At 31.9% G+C, this 23444-nt stretch overlaps 1 protein-coding gene across 2 annotated transcripts; it reads left to right on the top strand.

Annotated features, from left to right (window-relative positions):
* Positions 1-2237: 2237 nt before the first annotated feature.
* On the top strand, positions 2238-22593 carry Coa7 (Cytochrome c oxidase assembly factor 7). Of its 2 annotated transcripts, none has more exons than XM_035378308.2 (3): positions 2238-2394; positions 11001-11141; positions 21993-22593. In XM_035378308.2, exons 1-3 carry the CDS (start codon positions 2295-2297, stop codon positions 22439-22441), a joined length of 690 nt encoding a protein of 229 aa, XP_035234199.1. In that variant the 5' UTR covers positions 2238-2294; the 3' UTR covers positions 22442-22593. The 2 variants fall into 2 exon arrangements, with proteins under 2 accessions (XP_035234199.1, XP_085677459.1); XM_085821333.1 differs by lacking the exon at positions 2238-2394 and adding an exon at positions 8416-8544.
* The last annotated feature ends 851 nt before the right edge of the window (positions 22594-23444 follow it).

The raw sequence follows: 23444 nt of genomic DNA, 5'->3' as shown, positions 1-23444 counted from the left end.
CATGTTGTGTGTGAACGCCCGTGTTGGAATCCACAAAGTTATATTTGTGATTAACAGTTCCATGCAGAAATCCAGCACTTTCGAACTCACTTGTATTGTATCCTTTCCAGCAATCCAAATAAATGATGCTTCCTTCCTTGATATTTTCGCAAATTTTTTCCATGAGGGTAACGGCGCTTCTGTTAGGTACAGTAACCGAAAAAGTAATTAAAGTATTTCAGGGAATTCAATCTAACCAGTAAGAAAAATAATTTCTTTACGAAAAACTACATATAACACGTAGGGTTGCCGTAAGTAGGGTCGCCAAATTTGGCGATTTATGCGAATTTTGGCCTGGTTGCGTTAATACGTAAGTACCTTCAATTCCAATGTATCTCTAAATGAAAAAGAACAATTAATTGATATTTTAAGTGACAGAACTCTGTGTTAAAGTTAAGTCTGTAACTTGTCAAAAATTTCAGTTATCTATTGGAAACAAATACGATTTAAAAGTAACGAAAGTAAATTATTACGTTTATTATATAAAATTGTACAGCAAACCTTTAGCTTATATTTAAAATTTCTAAAATGCTTATGTTACATTTTTCTGTTATATAAGCATTGAAAGTGGATTTCTCACTGAAACAGAAATAATTTTACTATTGAATTAACATGGAGAACTTTTTTATTGAAATATTTTTTCTCTGTGACATTAGTTGCATCTGCTACAAACTAAAGATTAAAGAACTGTTTTTAAAACATTTCGAATTCGTTGTCATATTGATCTATGAAGCACTAGATTAGTGAGTTTTTATTACATTATTGACAAATATAGTTTTTAAACAATCAAAAAATTTTCAGAGGAGATAATTATTTGTCAAATATGAATGTGTTTTCAAAGCGAAAATAAATAAGTGATAAAAAGAAAATTAAGTTAGAACATTCACATTTCTAACAAAGTAATTTAATCTTTATAATACAATATATTTTACAATGATAACGCAAAATACAATGTGAAAGGATATGCGAAGATTATGATAGTACCAAGAGTATTCAGCATTTCGTATAATTCTATTACCAGATAATAATAACATTAAAATAAATTTTATCTGAATAAAGTTTTCTTATTACAGAAACAGTCAAATTATGCAATTACATAAACGAATGCACTTTCAAACAATATACTTAATACTGTTTACAAGTGCAAGCCAAAGTTCTGTTTATGTTACTTCTCGCCCTTCAGCGCATGCTCAAGAATTACCATCCAGGCGAAACTAGTCGATTTGTCCATGACGTCAAAAATTCGAAAAGTGGGATAGGGTTTGGAAATACGCGTAACAGAGTCGATATATTTATAAATATATTTATCAGAGGCGTAGCTAAGGTTTTCAGCGCTCGGGGACAACTGGAGATTTTGCGCACCTTTCTGTTTGCCACGAATGGAAAACACTTTATTCTAAAATTTTGTACCATCAATTTGGCGCCCCCCTGCATGCTGCGCCCGGGGACAGATGTACCCCTTGTCCCACCCTAGCTACGCCACTGATATTTATATAGGTTTGGTGCGGCCGATTGCAACCAAAATACGAGGTGCACATCTACATGTTATAGTAGTCCTATATACAAAATTTAAGCGTTCCGAGGCTACTCGTTTCTGAGTTATGCGAGATAAGTACGTACGTACGTACATACGTTCGTACAGACGCCACGAAAAATTCTTTTCAGTCATTTTAAAGCAGTTTTATAATTTTTTTGTAGGAAAAGAGTCTTTTATTCTGTCCTTTCGTACAGATATCAAGCAAAAACATCGTTAAATTGCATTCGAAAGCAGCCAAAATGGATACTTTCGTTGAAATATGCTGCCTGAAACTTTTCGTGATTACAATACTTGCTTTTTACTTAGTACAAGGAAGTAAAAAGGCCAATATCCATTCTCAATCCAAATGTTATCATGGAAGTCTAATTTTTATATTTACTTTGTCGTGTTATTCGGTATTTTTTTGTTTTTATTTATGTATATTTATATTCATATATATTGTGAGTATTTTATGTATTGGTTCACCACTTGAGATCTTACCTTGATAACATAGATTTAGATAGCTTTGAGGCTTTCATTTATAGTGCGTGAATCTCTTTAAAATTCAAATTTTAAAAAATCACTATATCTGAAAGAAGTTACTTTCTATAATATTTCGAAACTTTCAACTATGTTCGATTCGGGGTAGGGTGTCAGCCTTGGCACCCAACATATTTCCACAAAGAAGAAATGTCGTGCAGAAAGGTTTAATTATAAAGTGCAACAAATTATTAAAAATATGGCAAATGAGTTTAAAAGTGAAGAAGAATTAAAACAGTATCTTGAAAATTTGGGTACTGAATATCGATTTTCTTGCTTCAAAGAAAAGAACTTAGAAGGTACTGAAACATCTTTTAACTTTTGTATAATAATTTGTCGTTTTTGTTTTGTATAAGGAATACGAAAATATTATTATTATATAATAAAGGTTATGGAGGTGTTTGACACTGAAATTGCGGGAATTTTTCGATACTTAGAGCTGTGAGAATAGTAATTTTAACCGCTGGTAGGAAACTACAGTGACTCACAAAAATGATCGGCCACTTTGATTGGGGAAAGTGCAGAATCGCCCACTGCTTGGTGCGTTTTTAAGAATTGCACATACTCGGGATCCGTGTACACGTCGACCTGTTTTCACTTGAAAAAAATCCCAGAATTGCACAAAAATGGCACTGCACACTCCCTTGACTTTATCTATGTACACATCGACCTATTTTCACTTCAAAAGTCAAAGGAAATTGACAAAAATCCAATTCTTCTTAGCGTCAAACAAATAAGTGGGCGATTCTGCACTTTAGCCCTTTGATTTTTTGTATTCGTTAATGGGAAAAGTGCAGAATCACTCACTACTTGGCACGTTTTTAAGAATTGCACATACTCGATATCCATGTACACATCAACCGATTTTCACTTAAAAAAAAATCCCAGAATTGCACAAAAATGGCACTGTATACGCCCTTATTTTATCTATGTACACATCGACTTATTTTTACTTCAAAAATAAAAGAAACTTGACAAAAATCCAATTCTTCTTACTCTTGTAAAAAGTGCCAAACAAATAAGTGAGAGATTCTGCACTGATCACTTATACAATCTACAAACTCTATATTACCAACACCAGAATGTGCCATAGATCCCAATACCATAACTCCTCCTCCGCCATGTTTAACACTTGGTACTAAGTTTTGCTTCTGAAACTCCTGTTTTGGTTTCTCCACATCAACACTCGTCCATCTTAGCTGAAAATGATAAATTTGCTTTCATCAGCAAACAACACTTTTTTCCAGTAGTAGGGTGTCCTTTGTTTTATTCATTTTGCAAAACCAAGCAAAGTTTTTTTTTTTTTTTTTTTTTTTTTTACTGACAATATTTTCTGTGTTCTACTCGCCCATGATATGCTCCAGATCGCATTACTCTTCGTACAGTTTCTGGATTTACACATATTCCATATAATTCACAACGTTCCACAAGTTTAGGAGTAATGAGGGTTAGAGTAGATTTAAGAGTGCTCCTTGGATTATCCTTACCTAAGTTGTTATTTCATTTATCGCCAAGTTGTTTCATTTATGGTAACCTCAGTAGTTGAACATTACAGAAACCCTATTGTGACATGATTGGTTACGTGATGCAGTCAGTTTGAATGATGAGAAAAGATTTGGAAAGTGTGTGTCGGATTTTGGATAAGTATGTTGTTATTTTATGGTTTACATGGTAAAATGGCTGACTGTTGTAAGATTAATTTGAAATTTCTGTACAATTTGGAACGAAAGGGAAAAAAGCATTAATTGACTGGTGTGTAAATGAAGGTTTACTTAGTAGCCATTATTAAGTGTCCTGTTTGTAGGAAGGAAATGAATATGGTCAAATGTCAGACAATACCCGCACTACAGAGGTTATTTTTGTGAATTTATGTGGCGATGCCAGTATATGGATTCTAGTTCAGATAATTTTAGGAAGTTTTTAGATGCTGTTAAAGAATTTTGTTTGACTGACAACATGTAAGTTCGTAAATAAGGTAAGTGGATATTTCCTTTGTGTAGTTGCTAAGATGAATTTCCTTTTCTATGCTATTTCATGGATTAATTTAAAATATAGTTTAATGAGATTATATATTTTTTGTTGGTGGCTCCTTTGACTTTTTAAGTGAATTTAGATCGATGTGTACATGAAAAATGCCAAGAAAGTACGTAATGTCAAATTTGTGGAAGTCTCCGATTTTGTTTAAATGAAAATAGGTCGATGTGTACATGGATACCGAGTTTGTGCAATTCTTGTTATTTTGGATTTGTGGAGCAGCAATTTTTGAAGACAAAGCCAAAATAACAAGTCAAAGAATTGCGCAAACTCAGTGTCCATGCACCGCGAATTATTGCTAAGGCACGCCCATAAATATATTTTTACCGCATTCAGTCTTGGATTCTTTTTAATATTCCTTAGAATAAAGTGTTTCATTCCATGAGATAACTCAGATGGTCTTCTTTTGTTTTTAGTACAATTCTGCATCTTAGTAATGCCAAAAGCTGTAGAATCACTTAAATTAATTTTTCTAATAGGTTTCGCTTTCATTTGATGCAAATCAATAACTAATCTGCAGGTTTTTAACAATATTTTCTTTCGTGACCCAGCCATTGCAAGAAAACATAAAGAATATTTTCTAAAAAGAAAATTTGAATTATAAAAGCAAACAATTTGTAGATTTTTGCCGAACTTGTTTATCTAAACTACAGTCAAAAGTCGTTAATCCGGACTCGTCGGGACTTCGGCGATTCCGGATTATAGATCATCAGTTTAAATCTGGTAAGATGGCATGCAGAAATTATAAAATTAAAAATATGAAACCATAATTTATGAAATAAAGAACAATTATGATCTAAAGGGTATCAAAATTTACAAAAAAAAAAAAAAAAAAAAAAAAAAAAAGCTTAATATTTATTTGTTTACTTTATTAAACATTTCTTTCAATGTAAGTTGTTTAAGTTGCTTTGTTTTTTATGTGATAATACATTCTCTTTAATTCTATAAACAGACATAATTTCTTGTTCAAATACAGAGTTCCGCTGTTCAAGTCCTATAATTGCTGTGTCGAGAATACCGACTAATTTGTCAATCAAAATTTTTTCGTTTTCAATCACCTCCGTCACTTTCTTCGCTATTGGAAGCGAATTATAATGACGAGGAATTTGGTTTAAATCATATCAAAGACTGAGTACATTGAGATGAAATACTACATTTCGTAAGGAATTATAAGCCAAATAAAATAAAAACATCTGCCTTGAAGATAAGGATAGTGCTGACAGATCAACTTCCAGTTCATTGCGCACCACAACGTCCCCCCCCTCAGAGCAGTGTAAAATTGATAAACAGATTTTGGAATGGTTAGAGAAACAAAGAATATGCCTTTATCCATTTTTTGTCCACTTTTTGTTTGATGGACATCAAAACATGCTTTCGCTTTGTAGATCCTTTGGTAGCTCCAGAATCGGAAATTCTTTTTGACATAATTGAAAGTTCAAGCTTGCTTTTCTAAAATTGCTCTAACAGTCTTCAAAAAATAATAAGCCGGATCCAATTAGAAGATTAAGGAACAACGCAATCTGCAACATTAACTGAAATAAATAATTAGATAATTTTAGCTTAGCTTATACCGTCCGTTATACATTAAATGTGCATGCGTAAATGCATATGCGCATGCAATGCGTTAAGGCCCGTTTCCACTGATGCGTATGCGTTGCGGTGCGTATGCGTTTCTCCAATCAGCGAGCGAATTCACTTTGATTGACATCTGCAATCCGGTCGGTGTGCGGTGACGGATGACATATGGATGGAGTTCAACAATGTTCAACTTCTATCCATATATCTGCGGTTGCGTTTGGGTCACGTGGTGAAAAAGGAGCAATCAGGTGCAGTGACTAAAAATTAATGGCGGCAGAAGTAGCGATGAACGCTCGCTAATAGGGAAAGAAGGTTTTGCTACTTATATTATTTAATACTTATTTCTGAATTAACATTATAGCGAGAAATCTGCGTGCTGAAAATGACAGCAATCAGCTGAATTTAGTTTAAAATGATAAGAAAAACAAGATAACTGCAACTACAGTACTTGTTCGTTCAAGAAAATCAGCGGCAAAAATTATAATTCCAAGTCCATGAAATAGCAAAATTTGTTCTGATAATCATTTTTTAGTTCTGCATACTCATTTAGCTTTAATGAAAATGAATGTCTGACTATATCAAACTGCTATAGCAAATTAGATATGATTAAAAGATTTGCTATTTTTTCTTTTGAAACAGGTAAAAACTAAAAACGTTAATTATAAATTAAATTTGATAGCCTTTTAAATACTCCAGTTCATTGAAGAGTATGTTAAATTTGTATTTCCCTTTATAAATATATCTTTTTGGATAACATATATTTGTAAGCACATGAAATATATTTTTAGCAGCCCGTTTAACTTCAATCGGAACGCCACTTTAAAAGATAATGATTTTTCCAAAAAATGTACTAGAAGCTGAAGAACAAACTCTGGGGAATTTTTCAGACAATAGCAAAGTGAAATAGGACCAAAAAACTTAAGTTTTAAGAATTGATTTACTTGATAATGTATATAACCCAAAATATGCATGCGACTTACGTGTAATCCTAGCTTAGTGGTAAATCTGATGGTAACAATGTCTACTTTTTAGAGTCGTGAGTTCGAATCCCATACGCTTTTTGCACCATGTCTGCAACTTTCTTACCTTTTTATTCCAATTTGATCTATATTCGTGTTTTATAATTTATTTATATTATTATATGCATTAAATATATTGTTTTATTTATGCTCTTATTTATTTAAATTTTTCCCGCAAAAAAGTTTGAAAATTATATAATACTAATTTAAAGCATATCCTGTACATATATATTTGAATTTAACAAACATTCTCTATTCGTAAAAAGCAAATTTAAAGTTAATTAAATTTAAATGAAATTTAATGCAAACAAAGAAATGATTAATTATTGCTGTGCAAGTATCAAAATCTATGAATAAACATATAATTCCAAAAATTTATTAATCCTTAAAAAATTTATAAAAATGCATAAGTGAATAATGGGATAGATTATTAATCCTAAAAAAATTATAAAAATGCATAAGTGAATAATAGGATAGATTATTAATCCTAAAAAAATTATAAAAATGCGTAAGTGAATAATAAGATAGTTTATTAATCCTAAAAAATTTATAAAAATGCATAAATGAATAATAGGATAGATTTAATCCTAAAAAACTTATAAAAATGCATAAGTGAATAATAGGATAAATAAATTTTTGGAATTACATATTTATTCATGGATTTTGATACTTGCACTTAATTTACATATGCTCTCAGTATTTAAATGATATTGTATATTAGTTCGCAGCAATAATTAATCCTTTATTTGTTTGCATTAAATTTCATTTAAATTTAATTAACTTTTAATTTTTACGAATAGAAAATGTTTGTTAAATTCAAATTTCATTCCTTGCAGCAATGGCACAAGAGAATTATTTAAATTTAATTTATTTTGAAACCCTGCAGATATATATATATATATTTTCGTTTCACTTTTATGTGAATGTATATACATATGCTCAGACTTTGGGATGTTTACGACTCTAAACTTTCATTCCAATTAACATGAGACAGTATTAATGCCCTAAACATTTTTTAACAAAAAATTACTATAATAATTGCTTTTAAATTCAGTCCTCTCCTGCAGAAGCGCAGGAATTAATTAATTAATTAAATATTTTCATTTTCTTTACCTAATGTGTGTATATATAAAGAGAAAAATCTTATTTTTATAACTTCTTGTATAAAAAGAGATATGAATTAAAAATGTTTAAATTAAAAATAATATTTTATGGATTATGTATAAAATATAACTGCCCATAGTGCATGTGAAGTGAGCAAAATAGTGAATTTTGCTTAAATATTGTGAACCTTTCCTTACAGTTACTCTGTACTTTTAAAGTACCAACTATTTTTTAATCCCTTTAACTTTTTTATTTTATGTTATTTATTTGTTTACTTTTTCACTAACAGTACATTTTAGTTTTAATAATATATATATTATTTCATAATATTTAAGGCTTCTAGAAACACAATTTTTTTTTTTTTTTTAAATTTATTTCAGCTTCTATGGAATTCGTGATGTTCATAATATGCATTATAACCTTACTTATCTAAAATTCCATATCAAATCCAAAACAAACAATACTCGCTTAAGCGGGAAAAATTCAGATGTTCAGCTTCGTAACTCGCGAACTGCTTGCGCCAAAATATTACAGTGACACCTAGCGGCGGAAAATGAAAATATTTTACGCATACGCAGCAGTGGAAACGCTTGTACGGATGCCGTAGGCGTGTCTTCAATTGACGCAACGTGTTCGTACGCAGTAGTGGAAACGAGCCTTTATGCATGTGCAGAAAATTTGTAGCTTTGAGGTCCGGATTAAAGACTTTTGACTGTATGTTTATTTATAATATTTGAGATTTTTGGTTTTTAAGTTTTTGTTCCTTTATAATTAGGGCTTTTATTTTTTAAAGAATTTATAAACATAAACCAAAAACATAAATCTATAATTTTTGCATATATATATTTGCAGTAAGCATGAACGTAAATTGAACATTATTAAAAATACATTATTAATCCTTTATAATAAATTGTTTTCTTTAAATTTTATTATAAGATCTAAAAATGCATAATCTTTTAAAATGGAAAAACCATTTCTTATTTAAAAAACACATGCTGTGCAAAAGCATATTTATGATTGGATGCAATGGCATAGCTGGAGGAGGCAGTCCACCTTGAGCAGCATATTTTAAAGGATGTCATTTTCCGCATGGAACATTATTTTTTATAGGTGTAGTCATGTGGATCATCAAAGCAGATGAAAAATAACAAGATTCTAAATTATCATATTAAACTAAATGGAGAAGAAAATTAGTTTATTTAAAGTATTCAAAGAAACCACTATGAGATTTCAATAGTTGTAAATTATTGTTATAACTTTTATATTTCATTAAAACTTTTGAATAAAAATTAAAAATATGAACTACATCATGATCATGGTAATATTAATAAGGAAGAATTCTGTGTTAAGAGAGAAATATTTCCATTATTGCTAGGGAAAATTGAACAAGAATGTGGAAGTGTATTTTTGAATTTTTGCAATTTATTCCAAAGTATAATCTCCATAACAGAATTCCAAGTATTGTAATGCTACTGTGAACTTTCCTCACAATTGCTGCAAATGTTGCTAGTTGTGAGAAGAGTGTTCTAAATAAAAATTATTTAAGAATTAATTAACTGTAAATGATTATTCTGCATTTAAGAAATCTTTCTATACTGCCTACATAACTGCAACTTGAGCAGTCTAATAGAGCTATGCAGTCTCAATATTTTGCATACAGATAAGCAAGCAAAATAACAATGTAATTTTTAAATGTTGGAATTAAAGTTTTTCTTTAAAAATCAACATGGACTTTTAATTTATTTGTTTATTAATGAAGAGGAAAGGCTAACTCAGTGACTACCTTGTGAAGCTAAATTTCTAGCTACATTGATTAAAAGTTTTTCATTTTGAAGAGTAAGTATTTTATTTTGATTCACTTCGACATCTATAAATATTACATGTGAGAAGAAAAAGCAATATACTTTTTTTGTGTTAGGAAAACATTTATATTTTTCTCAAAATTTTTAAATGTGAAGTAAAAAAATATAATTATTGAATAAAAAGAAATTGTAGTTACAGAATTTTTTATGATAATGATAAGAATCGTTTGGCAAGGTGCTATGTAACCGAAGAATTTTATGAAAATGTATTCGTCTGGTTAACTAATGATTTTTTGTGCATTATGGCAGTGTGTAATGCTACCATCTGTTTCGGTAGTGGTGGCGGTAATTTGCACGATTTTGAAATTCGAGAATCGTTTGTGATTAATGTGCGAAGTTTTTCCTTTCTTTTTCATTTAATTAATCATAGTGGTACTGTGTGCCTGCTAATGAAAGAAAAAGTATTGCATTTTTCAGAGATATCGTATTTTGCTTGCTAATAGAGAATGTAGGAATGTGTATTTCATGAAGTTAATTTATGCAATTCTCTAATGTTTCTTTAAGTTAAAACAGGTGGATGAGCAATGCCAGTTTGCTCAGCAATGCTGAGAATTCTGCAATTCTGTTTTAAGTTAAAACAGATTGCTGTGAACATGGACAAGAGATCAAGAAAATAAATGTGTTATAATTGTGCATTATTTTATTATGGATATTTGTTGCATTTTTAATTTGTTAATTTTTAATTAGTTAATCTGTTACTGTTTTGTAAAATTTTGAGTGTTATGGATGTTTGTTTTATGTAACATTTCTGTTTAATTATGGATGTTGTGATTTTAATTTCATTAAACCATTGCTATTTTATGTCAGTTTCAGCACACTGTTTTTCATGTGTTAGGAGGGCAAAAAATTAGTTGCTGACGATCAGTGACTTTGCAGGAGGGTCAGGCAGATAATGTGAGAAGAATTATAATTGCCCCTGCAAATATATTTTATAATATGACATACATATTTTTCATTACGCGTTGTTTCGTAGTTACGTTTTCTGGGTGAAGTACCATTCCAGTGAACAAATGAAAATTTTTATGTAATTAACAGTGTTGCCATACATATAAAAACGAAGTAGAAAAAATATGTAGTATAATTTTTGAACTAAGTATTATATCTTTTCAGAAAGTGGACTTGCACCACTTTGTAAAATTTTGAAGGATTTTTTGGGGGGGTAACTGTTTATAGATAAAATGTTCAAAGCAGATGGCATTCATTGCTATCATTAACTAACATTTTATCAAAAACAGACATGCATCTCTTTCAAAGAAAATGCTTCAAACTATTTTTAATGTTCATGGGCATTTTGTTTATTAATTGCAGGTTGCCATTTGCTGGGAGATTATTTGGAAGCAATTCAGAAAGATTTTGAAGGAGCTTCAAAAGTTTATAAATCAAATTGTGATGAAAGAAATTACGCTAGAAGCTGTTTTAAATATGGTAACTATTGTTACCTAGGAAAAGGTAAAAAAAGATGCATTCATTCATTTCTTTGTAATATTATTTTATAATTTTATTCTTTTTAAGAAACTGAAAATACTTTTACTGAAAATGAAGTCTTAAATAATAGTTTAACCTAAAATCAGAAATTAAAAATGAAACAATTGCAATGCAGTCATATTTAGTCTTCATTTAAAACAGGCAAGCAGTGGTTAATATTTTAATGGTGAACTATACCAACTGGCATCATCAATAAGCATGTTATCTATAAAGAATTTCCATGTTTACACCTCACAGTGACATTGTGTGAAATAATGACACTGATACATAAACACAGAAAATACTTTGCCTCTTGGAAAATACATGCACATTTAAAAATTATTATTGCAATCTAATGCCCTATTTACATGAAATGTCATTTGATGTCTAACATCAATAATGCATATTTTACTTAAAACATCAATAAGCATAATATATAATAAAATTCAGCAAACAAAGTGGATTTTAATTACTTATAAGTAAACTGTCTTTAAATGTTTATGGAGTACTTTTGTTCTATTGCAGTTAAATCTTTACATATTTTTTTTAGGGATTTAAAAACATTTTATAAAAGTAAAAATCTTACTGAATTCAAACTGTAGAGAGAATATTTAAATAAGGTATTGTTGCCGAATGATGTGGCTTAGGATACTGTCTTGCGAAATCTCATATTGTTATTGAAGGTTAATTGGTTGTCAGACGGTAAAGAAACTTTTTTACAAATGTAAGTTATATTGTTTATTGTTAAATTGAATGTGGTTCTGAATCAAGGACAGAATCCCATAAAGAAGAGAATTCCAACTTTTTCCAATACACTTAACTGTACACTCCTGATCGTACAGCAGCATAATCTACTTTTTAATTATTGTTATTGTATTAGCTGATAATCTGAAGTCTGTGCTCGGAGCTTTCTGATACATATATATAGTTGATGCTTAATGATGTTCTTATGGTTAACTGATGCATAAATCATACTATTAAAGGTGTATGAATTTATTTCTATATTCTGATCTTTACAATGAAGATAGTTCAAATTTCACTTTTTCATTATAGACACTCACTTTTCAACATCAGTTTTTCATCATAGAAAATTTTAAACATAATGAACAGTAATAAATGGAGAGATAGAACCGACATTCTAAAATATATAAGAGCTAATTGAAAACTTAAGACAATTACTATATCACTTCTCCTATATTAGATGCAACAACTGTTGTAAAGAGAGAAGTAGAGGGCGCTGCTTGGCAGTAGCGCAATTCATGTAAGTAGAAACGAAATATCGTTTGATTAGGCAACATGATTTCTGTGAAGGTAGTCCGCCTAACAATAGGACAGTTGTAAATATGTAAATATAATGGATAATAAATAGCATTAGAAAAACTGAACCACCGGATGCTTTGTGTTAGCTCTTCGGGCCGCCATGGTTAAATGCAGGTTCGTTACAATGGTGCATCTTACGGAAAGTTTGGATTTGTTAAAGTGAACTTCATGAGGAAGGATGTGTCCAGACCATGCCCTAGGTAAGAGTAGGATTATTATTAAATTTTGAACGTGTTTGATTTGCATTTTGATCAGTAGCAGTCTTAGGTACATTTACGTATTAACACGAAATAATAGCAGAACTAGATAGATTAAAACGAAAGAGAACCGCATTGAGAACGGTACTATCTAAACTATTAAAGAAAGTCGAGGATAGCTTAGCAAAGGAAGATAGAGATGAATTATGCCAAGTGCATGAATTATTAACAGAAAAGAAAAGTAATTTGAAAGAATTAGATGAGGCAATTCATTCCGTAATTGAGATAGATTCTCTAGAAGCGGATGTAGTTAGTTTTGAGGAATATCAGGAAAAATGTTCTCGAGCTATTAAACGAATTAATCAAATGTTGGAAGAGGATAAAATAAGTATTAAAGATCTTGAACAAAACTTGGTTAGACTGCAAAATGTACAAAGTACGGTAAAACTTCCAAAACTAATTTTAGAGAAATATTCAGGTGATCCTGAAAAATTTACGGAGTTTTGGAACAGTTACGAAAGCACTATAGACAAAAACGAAAGTCTTAGTAAGATAGAAAAATTCACATACTTGAAAACATTACTTACAGGTGCTGCGAGTAATGCAGTATCTTAATTAGAATTAAATGCAAAAAATTACGATGAGAGTATAAAAACTTTGAAGGATAGATTCGGGAAAAAAGAAATAATAATGAGTCAATTCATGAACAAACTGTTAAATTTAGAACCAGTAAGGAATTCAAATAATATTAAAGCTTTACGTAGGTTATATGATGAAATCGAAATTGCAGTTCAGAATCTGGAAGCGCAAGGAGTTACGAAAGGTTCATTTGGTCAGTTATTAATACCTGTGTTGTTAAAAGCTATTCCAGAAGAATTCGTTCTGGAATTTAATCGACGGAAAAACCCAAATGAAGAAATTAATGTATCTGACTTGTTGGACTTCATAAAGCGGGAAATTGTATGTCGTGAAGCGTCGAGTTTATTGACGCAAGATAAAAGAAATACCTTGCCTCCACGTTTCGAACATGCTAAGTCTGATTATAAAAAAATACACAGAAATGTACCTACGGCTGCCAGTTTCAATGCTGTTGATAATCGTGCATGCATCTTCTGCGAAAAGTCCCATAATTCATTTTCTTGTGATAAAAGCATTAAAGAAAAAAATGTGTAAGTTACGTACTGAAAATAGATGCTTTATTTGTTTTCGAAAATATCACATTTGGAAATCGTGCAGGAATAAAACTAACTGCTTAAAATGCGGGTTTAAGTCGCACCATGAGTCACTATGTACGAGTAGTTCAAATCGTAACAAAGCACGAACGACTTCAAATCAAAACATAAAAAAATTGTGCGAAAGGTCGCAAGACAATTCAGTAGGTGAAACACCAGACTCCCCGAAAGAAACACGCTTTCTGTTGTTCCTTGTGATAAATCATTGAAGAAAAATGCTTTATTGCAAACCTGTTCAGTGTTAGCTCATTATGATGGAAAGTCAGAGTTAACTAATTTAATTTTCGATTATGGTGCTACACGAAGTTTTGTTCATATTAGTGTAGTTAAGAAATTAAATTTAAAATTTGTTGGAGAAGAAACATTGTCTATTTATTCCTTCGGAATGAAATACGCAGTACCTAAAACATGTAAGGTTGTCGAATTCTGTGTTTCGGATGCGAAGCAAAAGAACAAAATAAAAATCAGCTGTCTCGTCACTGACACCATTACTGCTGCGCATTTGACCACACCGTCAAAACAAACACTAAAAATGATGAATGAGTGCAGATTGCGAATTGCTTGTTTATGTAAAGGAAGCGTTGGAATTCTAATAGGTGTGGATTATTATTGGAAGATGGTAAGGGGGGAAAAGATTCAATTAGGAAAGGAAATTTATGCGATTTCTACTATGTTTGGATGGCTCCCAGTTGGCCTTCAAGATAAAGAGAGCGAAATAGTATCTCACAAAACACAGCAATAGTAAACCTTTCTTCTTGCGTAACTGATTCATTGCGATCGTTATGGACTTAAGATTTGATGGGCCTTACTGATGACTCAGCGATTTCTAACGAGGTGAGGGAAATGATTCAGAGCTTTGAAAAGGAAATACAGGTAGAAGGTAAATAGATACTATGTCAGTTTATTATGGAAATCAGAAGCAGGGCAGTTAGAAAATAATTTCGGAGTCGCATTAAGACGATTTGAAAGTCTTAAAAATAGACTTATTAGAAATCCTGAGATTTATCAGCAGTTTAAATCCGTAATTGAAGAGCAAATGAAGGAGATTATAGTTGAGAAGTGTTCACAGGAAATAACGGAAGCATCGTATTTTATGGCGCACAGGGAAATAATAAAACCTAAGGAAACCACAAGGTGTAGGATTGTTTATGACGCAAGCTCTTCTAGAGCTAAATGTGTAAAGTCCTTAAATGATTTTTTAGACATTGAACCTAGTTTGATCCCCGTAGATTTGGACATAATTTTAAAATTTCGGAAATATGAAATTGCTTTCAGCGGAGATTTAGCTAAGGCCTTTTTAATGATAGGAATCTTAGAAAAGGATAGGGAATATATAAAATTTCTTTGGTTCGGAAATAGTGAGAGAAAATATAAAGTTTTAAGGTTTAAACGTCTTCCATTTGGACTTTGCTGTAGTCCAGCAATTTTAGCAATGACGATAAAATTCCACATTAAAAAATATAAAAGCACAAATCCAGAAAGTTATGAAATGTTAGATTCCTCGTTATATGTAGACGATTTATACTACGGTGCAGACACTATTGAAGATGCATGTTGATTATCCTCAGACGCGGTTAAGATTTTTAAAGACGCTGAGATGAATTTGAGAAAATTAAGGTCAAATTCCGAGGAACTTAATTCCTGGTGGATTGGAAAAGGTTATAACATAGAACCAGTTAAAGAGTCAAAATTTTTGGACATGATCTGGAACTCTGAAGCAGATAAAATCAAGTTGAATTGCGAATTTTTAGGAAATTTATCCCATGACAGTGCTGAGGCCACAAAAAGGACTATTCTCCAAATGGTGGCTAAAGTTTACGATCCAATTGGTGTATTTCAACCCTTTGTGATGAAAATGAAAATTCTGTTACAAAAAATTTGGACATTAGGTGTGGACTGGGATGATACCCTTCCACTAGAAATAATTCAGGACTGGAGTCGCTGGCAAGCTGAATTAAAGATGTTGGAGGATTTTTCTCTTCCGAGAAAATATTTTGGTAGTAATGAAAAATCTAATGTTAGCCTTCATGTATTTGCTGACGCTAGCCCTAAAGCATACGGCGCAGTAGCATACTTTAGATACCTTGATTCGAAAAAATATTATTTGCACCAGTTTCATTACAGCGAAGGGTCGCGTAGCTCCACTCAAGACCATGACTCTACCTCGTTTGGAGTTGATGGCTGCTTTAGTAGCCACCAAATTGTTTATGTATTTGACAAAGCTGTTTCCTGAACTGTGTCATCAAAAGTTTCTTTGGAGTGATAGCCAAATAACTATCTACTGGATAAAGGGATGTGCAAGAAACTGGAAACCCTTTGTATCAAACCGAGTTTCTGAGATTCGGTCACTCATAGATCCTGAATGCTGGTTTCACTGCAGTGGGAGTGAAAACTCTGCTGACCTTTTATCTCGAGAAGAAAATAACCTTGTGAGAAGTTCCCTTTGGTTACAGGGACCTAGCTGGCTTTCTCAACCTGAAAGTGTTTGGCCAGTAAATCAACAGACCAACATCGATGAGGAGAGCATTCAGAACGAAGCAAGGATGCAAACATCTCTTCATGTTTCTATTCAAGATGTAGAATCTTCGGCATTACTAGAGTTAACGCGATTCAGCAGGCTGCTGAAGGTGTATCGAATTACGGCTTATGTTATGCGGTTGACCAACAATATAAAACGAAATTCAGTGAAAGTCAAAGGTCCATTAAGCTCTGTTGAGATTTCGCGAGCTGAGCTGTATTGGGTAAAAGTTACACAGCGAAAATACTTTGCGAAAGAGATTCTAGATCTATCAAGTGGAAAATGCTTAGAAAAGACATCGTCGATTTATTCACTTAACCCAGAATTGGATACCCATGGTCTTCTGCGTTTAAAGGGCAGACTTCAATTCTCAGACTTTGCTTTCGAAGAAAAACACCCATGGCTGTTACCTTATAAAGATAGATACAGTGAACTAGTAATTTTTGAGTCTCATAACAAATTGTTTCATGCTGGAGTCGAAGCTACCTTAGCCGATATTAGAGAAAAGTTTTGGATCATAAAAGGACGCCAATTCGTCAAGTCCACATTAAGTAAGTGCTTTTTGTGTAAACGATACAAGGTGCTTGCCGGTACACAGGAAACCGCTCCTTTACCACCTGATCGTGTTCTTCAATCATCTCCATTTTCTGTAACAGGGCTGGATTATGCTGGTCCCTTCTTTACAAAGAACAGCAAGAATAAACATTATCTGCTTTTGTTTACATGTGCTACAACTCGAGCTTTACATCTAGAACTTGTCCCTTCTATGAGCGTGGAGAATTTTATGCTTGCGTTTCGCAGGTTTATTTCTCATTGTGGATTGTGCTCAACAATATATTCAGACAATGCCAAGACATTCAAATGTGCTGATCTCGAGTTGCGAAAAATTTGGAAGTGTATTCAACATCCATCTGTACAAAATTTGTTTTCTTCCCACGGTATAACATGGAAGTTTATTGTGGAAAAAGGAGCATGGTGGGGAGGGTTCTTGGAAAGGCTTTTAGAAGGATTAAAACTTGTTTAAGGAAAATAGTTGGACGTTCTAGTCTCTCTTTGAATGAGCTAGAAACAGTCTTCGTAGAAATCGAAGCCATAATTAATTCAAGGCCCATAACGTATGTCTACAATGACCCTTCAGAACCCTCACCGCTAACTCCTGCTCATTTCTTAATTGGTAAACGTTTACTTTCTCTTCCAGTTACAAGAGTGTGCAGAGAAGACTTGATTGGGTCTAGACATTCCTTGATCAAAAAGTATAAACATCAACAAACTTTGTTAAACCACTTTTGGAATAGGTGGAGGAAGGATTACTTGCTTTCTTCAAGATCTGTGAATTTATGTCCACCTACTAAAGTGTCTGGTCAGTTTAATGTTAATGACGTTGTCCTTGTACATGACAACCGATTACCTAGGAATTTGTGGACACTAGGTAAGATAATAGAAACTTATCCTGGCAGAGATGGTCAGGTTTGCTCTTGTCTAATAAAAACTCAAACAGGCAATCTGAAGAGACCAATACAACTTCTGTACAATCTTGAAGTGCGTAATTAGTTAATTAGTAGTAAAGAATTACTGTGTGTAGTAAAGAGTTACTGTGTAATAACCTAATTTGTTGTTTGCACTTATGTCATCTTTTGAGTATCTTTATTAATTGTTGCTAAATGTAGTTTAGTTTATATAATTATTGCAAATTTTGATTTAGTATAATGTTTCTTATTTAGTAATTACTTTATAAGTTGATTTAATGTGTTTAAACATTACTTAATTGTTATTTGTAATTTGATGTAGTTTATGTAGTATTCAAATGTTATGTTTGATTTAGAAATACTAGTTTATTTTGTATTCGGTTTGTGTGAACTTAAAGAGTTCACAGGTAAGGAGTGTTGTAAAGAGAGAAGTAGATGGCGCTGCTTGGCAGTAGTGCAATGCATGTAAGTAGAAACGAAATATCGTTTGATTAGGCAACATGATTTCTGTGAAGGTAGTCCGCCTAACAATAGGACAGTTGTAAATATGTAAATATAACAGATAATAAATAGCATTAGAAAAACTGAACCACCGGATGCTTTGTGTTAGCTCTTCGGGCCGCCATGGTTAAATGCAGGTTCGTTACAACAACTCTGTACTAGTTTGTATGAAGGTCAAACACCAATGTTTCTTAACCTGCAGATTGGCAGCAGTTAACATTCAGTGTTTGGTTATAGCAAATTATAGCACCTATTTATTACCTTTTGTTGTGATAAGTAATGAAGACATCATTGTGAAAATATAGCAAGGGTTTGAATTAATTTTGATTAAACTTGTGAAGACAAGTCAATCACTTGAAATGTTACAACGTGTGTAAGGTGGCTAAACATGTAGCTAGGCTTCAGTATTTCAGTAGCAGACGCATTTCAAAGGTCAATGATGAACATTCCGGGGAGAAATCCATCCATATGATCGTAGATGTCAGTAATGAATACCCATGACCAGACAGTGAACGGTGACTGTAATACAAACTTTCCTAAAATCTATTTATATCAAGCAATGAGGAAGAAATAAAAGATTTGCTCTCAAAAAACATTTTTTTTTTTTTTTTTTTTACTCCAGAACAATGCCTGGTTGCATTATTGCTGCTGTGACAGTGGCAGCACTATTCTTTAGATGAAGTGAGGAATGCCACAATTTCAGTGCTAAAAGTAATATCATAAATGTTGCGAAAACCGTAATTCAGTGTGAAGGCTTTTGCTTTGGAAAGGAAAAAAATTACAGAGCCAACAAATTAATTTTATTCTTAATAAAATAATTTGTTTTAAAACTTTTAAATCAGCATATATAAATTAAAATTTAAAATTTTAGAGACATACATTGTGAAACTTTATAATATTGGTTCAAAATATTAGCATTGAGCATATAATGTAAAAGTGCAGAAAAGTGTGTATGCATTAAAAAATTTAGTGCAGAAAGCAGACATAAATAGCAGGTTGAATACAAAATTAGTTATGTTTCACTAGAACCTTTGACTGGTAATGAAAGAAAAAAGCATGTTGGTAGCTGCAGTTAATTTTGTATAGGTAAGGAATATTTAAGGCATAGCCTCCAGAGTTTACTTGCACTACCTTAAAAATGCATTCCCCCCCCCCCAAATACTAATCATCAAAAGTTAGCAAAAAGTTTGTGCTCTTTATTATCCTGCTAAGCTTCTTTTGTATGCAGAAATTCTTGGAATAGCAATTTAAATCTTTTCATGACTTCACAGCTTGTTATGCAATTCACTAATAGCAGAGATATGAATAGACCTTTGTTCATGCCTATCATAGAGGGCACAAATCAGTAGCTGGTAATTAGTTATAAATGGAGACAGTATTTTGTCTATATTCTATAAGTTTGCAAATGTATATAATTTCCTTTGTACCATTTTTTCAGGAACGAATACCATTTGGCAAAGATCAACAACAGAAATTAACAGTTAGTTGTTGTCAACCATAAAAGAACTTAAACATAGATACTTCATTTAAACTCTTATTTTAACAATTCTAAACAAAGGGTTTTCCATACAAACACAGCAGAATTCTTTTAAAAGCTCTTGTTTACAACTAATTGTAAATATTCTCATAGCTGTGCAGGCTTATGAAGTCTCACTGAATGTTAGCATTTTAGACATATTCAAGTAAGTAAGTAAATGTCACCATTTAAATAAATTGAAAAATAAAAATAATTAAATAAAATACCGTAATTTCCGGAAGAAAGGCCGCATCAGCGTAAACGCCGCACTCGAGAAAAATGGTGGGAAAAAAATTTAAATTACACAGAAACGCCGCATCAGCGTAAATGCCGCAATAGATTAAATTGCGCGTGACATCGTCGTGGGCCGTATAGATGCAAAAACTCAAGTCCTGATATATGACATACCAGTTAAGAAAAATGCATGAAATGAAACCATAACTCAAAAATAAATTAAAGGTAAGAAATGTTTAGTTTCTGTGACGTTTAGAGACATTTTCAAAAATTTTCCGCTCCCTTCTTACTTAAAAACTATTCCACAAGTACTTGTACCCAAACTGATGGGATCTGTATTTGGCAGAATGCCAAGAAAAAATCTATTCATGTTGAAGAGGAAATACGTCAGAGTTCGTTATTGCGAGGCAGGTGGAGTCGTGTCCGCCTTTGAAAAGAATTGCAGAAAAGGCAGGGGTGGGGAGAGGATGGGTCCTGGAAGATTCATCGAATGGCAGAGGAGAGAGACTATTCAAACTGATGAGAATGCTGATTTGAAAGGGGGGAGAATGTTATTCTTCTGAGATCTCGTTTAGGGTGAATAAGGCATGTAGGTCCGTTCAAGGGAAAGAATGTAAACAAAATAACGTTCGCAAAAATCAACTGAGTGGTCTTTTTTGTGGGAACAGCACCAGTCTATGCACAATTACAAGGCCATCCAAACTATGTACAATGACCATCATAGGAAATATTTTATTTTTAGTGCACCTAAATGCCGCATGGGTAGAAACACCGCACCCGCTGAAAATTTAAGTTTTAAACACATAAACGCCGCGGCGTTTCTTCCGGAAATTACGGTAAGTAATATTTCGTGTACATTAAAGAGGTCGATAGTTCCATATGGCCCACAGGCTAACATCTGGGCATCACTGATGAAGTTCATCATATTTATTAGGCTCTAAGCAGTGTATTGAAGATATACAAGAAATAAATCACTAGTCATTTTTTCTCTATGAGCTTTATATTGATTATTGTATTTCAGACAGACATCAAGGATAATTAAGTAGGAATACAAAACATGAGAGCATATTTTTAATGGTATTATATGTGACATATAAAAGTCTATAATAAAAAAGTAATAACAGTGAACTAATCGTTTTTTCTTAAACATACTGTCTTTTAAATGCCACCCTGATGAATATAGTGGTTAGCATTGTTGGCTGTTGTAACTGTTGGGCCCGCGTTCAAATCGTAGAGAAGTCTTTGATGTTTATAAGCGTTATAATGTCATTGCAGCACAGAACATTCAAAATACATGGTAAGCTGAAAGTCCTCTTGAGTGGTTTGGTGCTTGAGTGGTAGTCGTGCTCTCTTTACCATGATAAAATTTGTAGACTTGATCTAATTTTACTGTCAGACAAATCAGATAGTTACAACAACAATGTGAAATGTGTTATTAAATATTAGTTATGTTATTAAATTTAGTATTGTTAAATATTTCAAATATCATCTCCCTCTGTAAACAAAGTTTTGAGTTGATTTGTCAAATAATATCATGTGATTGTGTAGTGGATTACTTTTATGTGTTATGCATTTAATAAATTTATGCTATCTATGCACATAGTTAAATTACTCCATTGGCACCATTTATAACTATTTAATGATTTTCATATATCATTTCAGTATTTTATAATTTTTACAAGTTGAAAAATATAAAGTTAATTTATCATAAGCTATACTATGCATAATATTAACTGTCGTGGAATTTTAGCCTTTTGCATTAGTATTTAGTCATTAATCTTAGTTAAAAAAGTAGTATCTTTATTATTCTAAATTAATATGTTTTGTAGCTTATCAAAAATTTGTATTTCAGGTATTGAAAAAGATATTTTGGGTGCTTTCAACTACTATAAAAAGGCTTGTAGTCTTGATAGTGCAGACGCATGTTTACATTGTGGCGTGATGTTAACAACTAAAGATAAAAGTGCAAAAGATATTATCACAAGAGACTATGTTGAAGGCCTAAAATATTTAGAAAAATCTTGTGCTGGAGGAAATGCTACAGCTTGTTATTTTGCTAGTAGTCTGTACATAACAGGTGCTGAAGGTATTCTAAAAAACAGAACTAAAGCCTCAGAATTATCTCGACTTGCCTGTGAAGGTAGAAATGTTTATGCATGTATGAATCTTAGTCAAATGTACAAAGAAGGAGATGGGGTTGAAAAGGATGAAGAAAAAGCAAATCTTTATAAAGAACGTGCTCGAGAAATAAGAGGAGACTTGAAAAAGAAACATTCTCTAGGTCTTCAACAATTTACTTAGTTTAAAGAAAAATTTTTAGTTATGATAAACATTTAATACTATTTAGATACTACTTGAAGAATTTTGATCTTATGTATGAAATGTCCATAGAAATGAAGTTAAATGGAAAATCATTGAAAATTAAACAAAATAAAAAAAGCATTCTTACTGAATTAGATTTCAATAAGCTTTAATAATTTTATATGCTTGTAGAAGGTGTTAATTGAAAAAGAAATTAATTTAAATAGGAAAATTTTGTAAGCATTACATGGCCCTGAAAAGTACTTACCAAATCATAACAACTGTCTATTAAACTTGGCCGTTAGGGATTTGGTAGTGTGATTATGCAAGATAGAGATGGTTGATATTTTTATCTATTTGTCAGGTGAATATAGTTTACACTTTCTCTGTTTACTTCTTCCAGTTTAAAAGTCAGGATTGGTTATTTTCTCTGGCTAATGCAAAATACTTAAAACATGATGTGGTACAAAGTCCAAAATCCAGACCTCTAGATCACTGAAAACTTTTTTTTTAGAAATTTGTTTTAGCTTTACATTTGCGCATTTGATATTTTTTCATAAATAAAATGTGTGGAAAGTACTGATTCCTAATTTCACTATGGCATTGATACCAGTCTGGCAAATGATTATTTATTTTCATCATTTATTTTCATCATGAGTTATCATACAGCAGCTTGAGAAATTGTTTATAGACATAGCCCCCCCCCATCTATGTCTATAAACAATTCTGTCTATAAACAAATGATATTTTTTTTAATAGTAACTGAATATCAAAGATCATGGTAACCTATTATGTTGACATTACACATGGCAGTGATTACAGATTTCAGCAGTCAAGTGTTGAATGTTTTGACGAGGAGAAATTTGACAAAAATTTCTTTCCATGTGGGGAAGGGGAAACAGATTTTTTAAATGATGATACACATAGGCAAAAGATTATATTTAGTAATGCTTGAATTGAGAATAATTGATCTGTTATTCAGATAAGCCCAGGACTAAAGCCA

This window comes from Stegodyphus dumicola, chromosome 1 (assembly GCF_044657685.1).
Source record: "Stegodyphus dumicola isolate Sdum_Otavi_A_Nest chromosome 1, ASM4465768v1".
NCBI lineage: Eukaryota > Metazoa > Arthropoda > Arachnida > Araneae > Eresidae > Stegodyphus > Stegodyphus dumicola.
The sequence above is the reverse complement of the archived record's forward strand: the minus strand, read 5'-3'. Positions and strand labels throughout refer to the sequence as shown.

Coding starts and splice junctions, on each gene's coding strand:
- Coa7 (XM_035378308.2), top strand. CDS start 2,295: ATGGCAAATGAGTTTAAAAGTGAAGAAGAATTAAAACAGTATCTTGAA. Junction 2,395..11,000: donor CAAAGAAAAGAACTTAGAAG/GTACTGAAACAT, acceptor TATTAATTGCAG/GTTGCCATTTGCTGGGAGAT. Junction 11,142..21,992: donor CTATTGTTACCTAGGAAAAG/GTAAAAAAAGAT, acceptor TTTGTATTTCAG/GTATTGAAAAAGATATTTTG.